General features: G+C 47.2%; 1 protein-coding gene across 1 annotated transcript; it reads left to right on the plus strand.

Moving 5' to 3' along the window:
• The first annotated feature begins 577 nt into the window (after positions 1-577).
• LOC144252206 (interleukin-1 receptor antagonist protein-like) lies at positions 578-9970 on the plus strand. The gene is made up of 4 exons (XM_077794686.1): positions 578-693; positions 7401-7489; positions 8433-8545; positions 9755-9970. The coding sequence occupies exons 1-4, from the start codon at positions 578-580 to the stop codon at positions 9968-9970; spliced, it is 534 nt and encodes a 177-aa protein (XP_077650812.1).
• Positions 9971-10543: the final 573 nt, after the last annotated feature.

The raw sequence follows: 10543 nt of genomic DNA on the forward strand, positions 1-10543 counted from the left end.
CCGTAGCCGATTGTTCAGGGGGACGGCTGAATTGGGTGATCGCGTCAGCTGGACGGCCCACAAAGCCCAAAATATTTACAATCTGGTTCTGTACAGAGTGTTTGGCAGTCCCCTGCCCAAAGTCCAGCAGGCCATCCCTCCTTCACAGAAAACAGTGATGTGACACAATCCCATGTACTGGGAGCCCATGATGGTATCTGTGGGGACAGGGGACATTTCTGCTCAGATCTGGTTTTAACAAGTCAACATCTCAGACTACCTGTCAGGCAAAGGAGGGACTTGGACTTTCATTGTTCTCTTCCCACGAACCCAGTGAAGGGGAAATAGAAATCTTGATTTTGGGGAAATTGCACAGGGGAAAAAGGGGAGGGCATCGGTTACAACACCCCATTGCGACACTCGTTGGGGCTGAAAGTGACAACAGCAAGGGTTTCTCGTTTTGGAATTGCGAGGGTATTTCCGCTTCTTGCAGTGGGACTGGTGGCAGCAGCCTGGCCCTGGTGAGTGACTACCTTCTTTATAAGCAGCAACACTGGCCCCCAAATGGCAGTCTCCACTGCCTTGCTGGGACCACAGGATGGAAATGTGCAGGGGTCCCTGCAGCCACCTAATCTCTCTTCTCCTCTTCCTGCTCCACTCAGAGGCTGCCTGCCGCCCCCTGGGGAGGAGACCCTGCAGGATGCAAGCCTTCAGGTAAGGACATGAGGGCACACAGGCCTTCTGGGGCCACCGGCTCTGCGGGCTCCAAGAGCTGGGTATGGGTGGGCAACAGAAGTGCTGTGCACAAGATCCACGTGCTGCCTGGACCGCCTCTAGGGCTTGTGTTTTAAAATACCCCAGATGTGTGAAGCAGGGCTGAAGTGCAACTCACCTCCCCAGAGACTAGGGCAGCTCACCCAGGGACAGGCACGTGCAGAGATGCTGGTGTCTGGGCCAGCAGAGCGGGGCAGGACAGGACACAGCCGGAGACCCCCACTGACTGTGGAGACCCCGGTCTGTGTTGACTTATTGGAGGCTTCACTTCCTGGTGCCTCAGTTTCTCCATCTCTGACTTGGGCTCATGATGACTTCCTGGGTGTCTTATGGGTTGTCGTGAATGAAAAGCAATTGCACCGATGACAGTGTAGCAGTGTCCTGGTGACTGAGAGTGCCTAAAAATGATTGTGAGTTTTGAGATTAGGTCCACAGCCCCAGGCGATGGCACTGCTAGTGCATATGTGTGTGCTGCCTGTGTGGGTCCCCCGGGCCAGGACTCATCCCAGGAGGGAAGGCATGTTCAGCAATATCCTTCTCCATCCCCGGGTGTTTCTGGTCCACAGCTGCAGGTTGGGACTTTGAGTGTGTCAGTGCCTGTGTGGGTCCCAAGACGAGGCCCTCCCTTCCCAGACGCAGGTCTGTCTGCTTTCTGAGTGCCTCTCACCAGATGGGGGTTGCAGAAGGGCTCTGGGGTCCTCTAGCAGGGATGTTGGATCCCTTCACGCTGAGACTCATCTGGGAACTAAGGACAATCAAAAGAATTCCAATGCTCACACGTGCACAGCCCTTGGGTTGGCCTGAGGACCCCTCCCTGAGCTAGTGCTGCTCAAACCCCAGGATGGCAGGTGTCACCAGAGGGCTTCACAGGTGAGGAGATGAGGCCCTTCTGGGCCCCAGGCTGGCTCTGTTTACTCCATCTCAAGTTGCCAGTCCTGCTGTCAGCCACAGGGGACCCATCAGCGAGAAGAGAAGATTGGGAGCCACCAACAGGTGACTGGGTGAGCTAGAGGAAGCCAACTTGTCCCCGGGGGGGGGGCAGCTTCCCCTGCCAGACCCAGGTCAGGTCACTAGATAGGAGAAGGTTTCTAGCAACAGACCCTGTGGGTCCAAGGCTCAGTGAGTTAGCGGCAAGGTGTTGTGTTCCTGGAACTTCTTACACTGAGCTGCAGTAGCCCCCAATCTCAGGGGGCTGGTTTACCTTGAAATGAATGACAGTAGAGTCAAAATTCAAGTCAACCCCCGCCCCCAACCAGGCAATTCTGAAATTCAATGGACACAGGTGGCTGCCATATTGGACAGGGTGACTCCAAGGCTTTTCTGCATCCCAGGAAGGTCTATGGGACAGGGATGCTCTAGAGCATGCTCTGCTGACCAGGAGGTGCCTGTGCTGGGGTCTGGGATGAGAAGCAGGCAGAGGGCATGGGTAGGAGGGGCTCCACTCACCAGATGGAGGAGTTGGGCTGTGGGCCTCAGTCTTCTCATCCATGTCATGGGTGTGCAAGTCCACACTCCTGGAAGAAGTGGAAGCAGACTAGGTGAGCTCTGGGGGACACATGAAGGTGTTTGCCGAGGTTCTGCCCCAGTGGGGTCCAGGGGGTCCTGAAGGACGAGTGGCATCGGCACAAAGGATGAGACAGGAGTCGTTCTGTTAGAGCAATCTCCACAGAAAGACCTGTCAGTTGCTTTATCCCTGTCTCCTTTTATTCTACTTTTTCTCTTCATTATGGGTACAGAATCATTAATAAAATGCGTCTTCAATTTAAAATCTCCAGATTTTTCCCAGGATGCAACATTTCCTTACTTAACAGATGCCAAACTACATAACCAGACTCCATGTCTCCCAACCTGTCATTAATACTTAAGTTTAAAGCACACCTGTACTTAAGATCCCATCTAAAAGTCCCCTCTAACAATCTTATATTCTAAAAGCATCTAAAAATGCCTACATTGATTGTCATAAAACTGGTTAAGCTGCTTTCTCAGAGAGTTTCTTTGTTCTTTAGTCAAAGTACAGCAGTCTTAAATCTTTGTAATCTTTAACGAAAGGGCAGGTTCTGCATGTCCATCCCCCTGCCGCTAACATCATCTATGCTCATCATAAATCCCTAAAGTAAAGGAGGGTCTTTTAGAAGGAAAACATACTTTTACAAACCTTTTCTCCCCTGGATTTATACCATAACCTATCCTTAATTAAACAGGCTACATATGGTGGGCTTCATGCGACAGGCATGATAACTATCTGCTTAGGCTTTTTAAGAGACTGAGGACATGAATTTGGATTTGTAGTTGATATAATCAGTTGTGGTGTCCAGAGTTCCTGTAGCAGTTCCCAGAATGATTGTGGATATTTTTCTGTTTTGTCCTCAATGTCCTGAGAGATAGTAAAACAGCCTTTAAGTCATGAACCACCAGTTATATTCTTGGCCATCTAGAATTTAAAGTCTACTCCTGGATAGGAATAACCCATCCAGCTGAGAACCATTGATAAATAGGCTCCAGTTTGAACAACATAATACCCCATTGTCTAGCAAAGAAAGGACTTGTTGTTAAAAATCTGTGATAATCATGGTCAGGGGAAAAGATAGAATGATCACATATTGGAAAAGAAGAATCTTGAGGGAAAAATTTAAATCCTTTTTCAATATACACACATTTATGCCAGGAAGGAAATCCAAATAGTCTATCTATCTCTGACCATGGACTTTTAAGATGAACCTCAACTCAGGAACAGTTTTGAATCACAGGAGGAGCCTTTTCTGTTCATAAATAATCTTTAAAATTACGTAAACCTAAGGTTAAAATAGAAAGTGCCCAAAGATCCTTTTTGTTTTTATTAGATGGGGAATCTGCTTAAAATGTCCTATAATTAAGTGATAAACAACCTATTGGTTTAGCAACACAATGAGTAAAACAAAGAAGAGGTAAACGACTGTCACCCTTAAAATTAAAATTATGAGTCGATATAGGAGTAATAAAATAATTAGATCAGTATTCTTGACAAATGCACTCATATCTCCTTTTCCCCCGGTAGTAAGATGAAACAAAGGTGGGTCAGGATAATGTGCCCCGAAATATTTAGAAGACACATTTGCTACTTGACAGGCTAGAGGGGTTAACCTGGCAATAATATCAGGTGCATAGGAATTTGAGAAGAAATAAGTACTGGAGCTTGATCGGTCAGTTGTTCTATCTGTCCCCAAGTTGGTGGTCTTGTGGATCTCCTAGAAAACGTGTGATTAGGTAAGAGTTGAGAAGTGTTAAAATGTAATTGAGAAAGAGGTGGAATCAAGGTGGTTGTCAGACCTTCCTCGGGCACCATGGTCAATTGTGGGAAGTATGGGAGTTTTGGAAGGAACCATCTGTTCCGCTTCCTGTTCTGAAGGCGGGGACGCAGAATCAGTCTATCAGGAATCCAAATGGGAGAATCCGCATCCTGTGGGAAGAAACAAGCATACCCTCGCCCACAAGTTAATAATATATTAATCAGGTCCTTTCCATTTTCCCTTCAAGAGATCTTTCCATTTCACTAAGGGTTTTGCTGATATTTTCTCATTTTCCCAATGTCTTAGCATGAGAGTTACTCCTTTATAGTCACATGTAAGGTGGCTAATTACAAACAAGGCATGTTGTAGACCATGATGAGGAGAGCTGTATTTATGTTTTCCTTGAAGTTTAGCAATTTGAGCCTTTAGTGTTTGATGAGCTCTCTCAACTATAGCTTGTCCTTGAGAGTTACAGGGAATCCCCGTAGAATGAGAGATTGTGAACATGTCACAAAAATTTTTAAAGGCATTTGAAGTATAAGCTGGTGCATTTTCTGTTTTTAGTGCTTTAGGCATCCCCAAAATATGAGAAACAAATAAACAGATGTTGGACCATATCTTTATGTTCTTCCCCAGTTTTTGCTGAGGCAATAATCACATGGGAAAATGCATCAACAATGACATGAACATAAACTAATTTTCCAAATGAAGGAATATGAGTGACATCCATTTGCCATAAATCATTAGGTCTTAAACCCAGAGGATCAACCCCCATGGGTAGAGCTGGCCATAATGCTGGGCAGGTTTGACAATGTCTAACAACAATCCTAGCTGATTCCCTAGAGATATGAAATTTCCGTTGAAGGGCAGAGGCATTTTGATGATACAAAGTGTGACTAGCTGTAGCTTCTTGAACAGTAAAAATTGGGGGTTTAGTTAATGAATCCGCTAAAGCATTACCTTGTGACACTTTCCTGAAAAGTGAGAATGTCCTTGGATATGTCCTATAAAATAAAGATGTTGTCTTTCTAGGATCAACTTTTGTAAGGAATTAATGAAAAATTGTAGTCTTATGCTGAGGAAGACAGACTGTTTCCTATATGAGGAAAGATTTTCACAATAGACTGACAATCAGTATAAAAATTAAACATTTGACCTTTTAACTGGGTAAAGGCCTATGATTCCAGGTGCCATTTCTGCCCTCTGATAAGAGGTTTCCTCTGTCTGTTGAACATAAGTTTTATCACTAATAACTACAGATGCTTGTCCATTTGAAGAACCATCAGTGAAAAGTAAGACTGCTGGTTGAGATAAGGGCTCAGAAGAGAACAATTTTGGAAAAATGATAGGGTGGTTCTTAACCAGGTATGACAAAGGATGAGATGGCAGCTGAAATTTAACATGACCATGATATCCCTGTAGGGCTATTTGCCAGTCTTCAGAATGTTCCATAGTGTATTTAGTTGATCTCTAGCATAACGAGTCACCAAATTATGCACTTCTTTCCTGAATAACTCTACTTCTATGTCTTCCCTTGATTATTACTAAGGCAACCACAGCAGGATATGAGCAGATAATCTGAGTAACTGGCATATGCATCCATTCTAAAGGACCTGACTGCCACAGATCCCCTGTGGGTGTATGAGGAATAGCTAAAATAAGAAAATCCCAAATCTGAGTATAGCCAATTCTTTGCAACTGTTATTAACCACTTCTTCTACCTCGAATAAGGCCAGATTAACCTCTTCCTGTCAAAACCCAAGGAGAATGTGGGTCAAAATATCAAATAATTGTTTAAGTTCTGTAGTAGTGAGTTTCAAAAAAGGATAAATCCAATTAATATCTCCTAAAAATTTTTGAAAATCATTAAAGTCTGTAAATGCTGAATTTGTAATTTTAAATTTTAATGGGAAATAGCTTGGGTACTTATAATTCTACCCAAATAATTATAAGAAGGGGATTGCTGAATTTTATCTGAGGCAATGATTAGACCAAAATTTTGTAAAGATTGTTAACATCAATAATATATGATAAAGCAATTGAACGTTTTTTGAGCAATTTATATATCATCCATATAATGGATAACATAGGCATCTTTATATTTATCTCTTAGTGGTTGTACTGTTGATGCAACATACTTTTGACGGAGAGTAGGGCTGTTTTTCATACCTTCCTCTGAAATCATTGGCATGGTCCTTTCAAATTGGCAGAGGGAAGGCTAAAAGCAAACCTTTTTACAATCATCAGGATGTAATGGAATAGTAAAAAAGCAGTCTTGTAAGTCTATTACCATAACGTGAGATCCTTTAGGAACAGCTATTGGAGAAGGGAGTTCTGGTGGTAGAGACCTCCCATCTTCCATGGTAGCATTGATAGCTCTTAGATCTTATAGTAATCTTCATTTCCCTGATTTCTTAATAACAAATATAGGAGTATTCCGTGGACTATTGGAGGGCTCTTTGTGTTTTAAATTGGTTGTTCCTTAACCAACAAGTTTGCAGCCTGTAATTTTTCTGTTGTTAGGGGCCATTGATCTACCCATACAGGTTCATCATTTTTCCAAATCGTTTTATCTGCTGTTTCAACAATGGCCCCATTTAAAAATCCTGTTGAGCCTCTTCTAAAAAGGCAGTGCAGAGAGAAACCCCCATTTTAAACATTGTCTCAACCCCATAGAGTAAAAGAGGAGGAATCACCTATGGCAGAAAAGTGCCCGAATTTTTGTTATCAGCCCATTTAAGTATTTGTGTGCTTTTTGTTACATTAGTAGCAGTTCCAAGTCCCCTGAGTATTAAGGGAGTCACCGTTGTAGGCCAGGTCGAGGGACAAGCTTTTCCTGCTATACAAGTAACGTCTGCTCCTGTGTCCAATAAGCCTTCAATTATTTTTCCCTGAATCTTTAGTTTTTTCATAGGACGAGCGATTCAAATTTTTTTTAACCCCAAATGCCAAATCACTAGAACCAAAACCTCTAGTTTGTCTTTGATCTTCTGAGATAGCTCAATTTCCTATCGATACATAGGGAAGTAACAAGATCTGAGCAATCCTTTGCCCTTAATGAATAATCAAACTTTTTTGAGATGAAGTCTCTACTAAAATCTTAATGTCTGCAGCATAATCAGAATCAATAACTCCAGGAATAACCTTAATCCCTTGTAGAGAAGCAGGCTAAGGGCATGGGTAGGTGGGCTCTCCACTCACCAGCTGGGGGAGTTGGGCTGTCGGCCTTAGTCTTCTCATCCATGTCATGGGTGTGCAAGTCCACACTCCTGGTAGAACTGGAAGCAGACTAGGTGAGCTCTGGGGGACACAGGAAGGTGCTGATGAGTGGACCATGCACATTCCAGGTGTGCACTACAACTGGGTTCTTTTCTTTTTCAGGATCTGGGATATTAATCAGAAAACCTTCTACCTGAGGAACAATCAACTAGTTGCCGGATACTTGCAGGGGCCAAATATTAAATTAGAAGGTGAGTAGTTTCCAGGGGAACCAGTGTTGTATGGGAATTGGCTCACTCTGTTCCCGGAGTCCCAGCATTGCCATCTGTCCCTGCAATTTTAGGTGCCATGTTCTAATCCCTATGAGTTGGAAGCTGGTGAGATGGGACCACTACAGGTCACATGGGACCTTCCCTTCGTCCTGTGCCTATTAGGGCTCCCACGTACCTGTGTCATTCAAACTTGAGCCAGCCCCTGATTAAGACCCCCTGTGCAAGTCTGGGCCATGTCCCATGAATAATCATGGATACCATGTTCTGTTTCACACTCCAAACAAGCTGGATGAGCTTGGATGAACTTCACCCCGTGCCCAGTTTTCCCTTTAGTAAGCTAAGGGTCCTGGGGTGGAGGATTGGAGATTCTTTCAGCCCTGGCATTCAGATATTCTCACTTCCCTGTTTGGTAGGTAGCATGGTGCTGTCTCCCTCGCCCCACCCTGCCCAACCCCTTGCTCCCTCTGCCTTACCTTACGTGGAAAGAATCAGAGACCTACCCTTCCTGTCCTGCAGGTAGTTCTTCCCATGCACTTGCTGAAGCACAGGGAGGCTGCGATTATTCTTGCTACACGAGAGCATGGGGAAGCTGGACTCCCAGTCCCTAGGGTCCCCTGGAGCCTCACTCACTCTTGTGTGCTGCTGTCCCTGGCAGTTGGCAGCAGGGTTGAGCTGGAGCACAGGTGTCCTGGGAGAGCGAGGGGAGAAGTCACATAAAGCAGAGACTAGAGCCTCAGCCTCCGGGGAGTGCTTAAGCAGGGCGTGAACTTCCCTCTGGACGCAGACAGGAAGGTGGGGTCTGCCTGTCCTTCTGACCCTGGATTTTAGCTGTGGAGAGGGGGCCAAAAACAATACTCAGGGTCTCCTCCACATCCCTGCCTCCTCTTCCTTCCTCCTGATCCTCCTCTCTTCTCTCCCCCAGAAAATATAGACATGGTGCCCATCGACCCTCATGCTATGTTCTTGGGGATCCGTGGGGGGAAGTTGTGCCTGTCCTGTGTCAAGTCTGGTGATGACATGCGGCTCCAGTTGGAAGTAAGGATCTATTCTGGGGCATCCAACCCCTCCAAAGCCCAGTGGCTTAAAGCAGTTTGTTCTCATGATTCTGTGAGTGGCCCAGGATCAGCTGGGCTGTGTGGGTGCACATGGAGAAAGGTGCTGGGGTCCTCCTGCGGCTGCCTTCCTCAGTGACCTTGACTGGTGCTGGTGTCCAACATGGTTCCTGGCCCTTGAGGCTCTCAATGTTTGGGAGTTAGCCACACTTCCTCACAACATGGCGGCTGGCCTCCACGAGGGATCATCCCCAAGAGACAAGCCTCAATGGGAAAGCACCTATTAAACTTCTACTTGTGTGCTCCTATACGCAAATGGCGGTTGCATGGCTAAGTCTGGACTCTGCTTGGGAGGGGATGGCCCAAGAGTGTGAACACTAGGAGGGGGCACAGTTCGTTGGGACCACTAACATGACACTTTATCACAGGTCCTGAACCACTGTGGGTCACAGCACTGCCCGGGGGACCTGCCTCTTTGAACAAGGCCTATCCTCAGGACCTTTCTCTTCGGAATCTTATCTCTTTAGCTTGAATGGTAGGGATCCCATCCTGACCCTTGCTACTCCCTGGTCCCATTCAATAGTAATGGGCTGTCCCAGTCTGGGCAAAGATGGCTCTCAGGGGCTTGTTGGGCAAGATCTTCATCCAAATGCAAGTGTCCATATCCATGACAATGTTACTTCCCTCCACCAGTAGACAGGGCAACTTTTTTGGAGGGTGACAGCTGCTCTGTGTGGAGCAGGGCTGGCCAGGATAGCTCATGTAACAAGTCAAATGAGCCTTGAGGCTCCGCCCATCTCTGCTCCACCCATTCTCCTTGGAGGCTCAACCCTGACAGACCCCAGCCCTGGCTTCTGTGGATGGGTCTTGTATTTAGCAGACTTTCTGGTCTGTGGCCAGAGTGGCCACATTTCCAAAGTCAGGGTATGATGAGGGGCCAACTGTTGGTATCTATGCTGTCCTATGAGACCTGGGACCTGTGGTCTCTGGAGACCTTGGTGCTGTCCTATGAGTCCTGGGACCTGTGGTCTCTGGAGACCTTGGTGCTGTCCTATAAGACCTGGGCTGTGGTTGCTGGCTGGGACCAGGCATTTCTCCAACACTGAGCCTGGCCCAGCCAGGGGCCCACAGCATGGTGAGGGCAGGACTTCCCAGGCCCTCAGCCATCACCCACCTGACTCTTGACTTCCAGGCAGTTAACATCACCGACCTGAGCAGGACCAAGGAGCAGGACAAGCTCTTCTCCTTCATCTGCTCAGACAACAGCCCCACCACCAGCTTTGAGTCTGCAGCCTGCCCGGGCTGGTTCATCTGCATGGCATTGGAAGCTGACCAGCCTGTCAGCCTCACCAACAGGCCCCAAGACACCCTCGTGGTCAACAAGTTCTACTTCCAGGAGGACCAGTAGTACAGGCCAGACCTGCCCTTCCACACTCCTGGGCCATCGATGATTCCAGGGCCTGCCTGTCTACCCCTGCCTGGGGGCTCCTGACAGCTGTGGGGTCAGAGGTGGGACCTTTGCAGGGTGGACCCTGGAAGGAGGCATCAGAACCCCACAACAGGACTCTGCCTGCAGCCTCTTGGTGACCCCCACCTCCATGCTGCCTCCAGAATGATCATCTCTCCAAGTGCAGATGGGATCCCGGCAGGCCCTGCTCCAAACCCTTCTGGGTTGCCTCTGACCTCTCTCTGGGCAAGGTGAGGTGGGGAAATCCAGACCACCTGCCTGCTGGGCGCCCCCCCCCACTCTCCTCCCTAGGCTCCATTCCCCCCCCTCACATGACCCCCATCCATCAGGTCACTGCCCTCCCCAGGTGGCTTCATGACCTGTGTTACCAGCTGAGGCTGGTCCCTGAGGAAGTTTGCTGTTGTTGGTTTTGGTTTTGGTGTGGGGGATTGGACCCGGGGTCTCTCTGTGCCAAGGCACCATTTCTTCCACTGAGCTCCATCCCTGGCCGTGGGAAAGTCTTTAAGGGTCTAT

This window comes from Urocitellus parryii, unplaced genomic scaffold (genome assembly GCF_045843805.1).
Source record: "Urocitellus parryii isolate mUroPar1 unplaced genomic scaffold, mUroPar1.hap1 Scaffold_37, whole genome shotgun sequence".
NCBI classification, from domain to species: Eukaryota; Metazoa; Chordata; class Mammalia; order Rodentia; family Sciuridae; genus Urocitellus; species Urocitellus parryii.

Excerpts from the sequence above, each read along its gene's own strand:
- LOC144252206 (XM_077794686.1), top strand. The coding sequence starts at position 578 with ATGGAAATGTGCAGGGGTCCCTGCAGCCACCTAATCTCTCTTCTCCTC. Across the intron at positions 694-7,400 it reads TGCAGGATGCAAGCCTTCAG|GATCTGGGATATTAATCAGA; the intron begins GTAAGGACATGA and ends TTTCTTTTTCAG. Across the intron at positions 8,546-9,754 it reads ACATGCGGCTCCAGTTGGAA|GCAGTTAACATCACCGACCT; the intron begins GTAAGGATCTAT and ends CTTGACTTCCAG.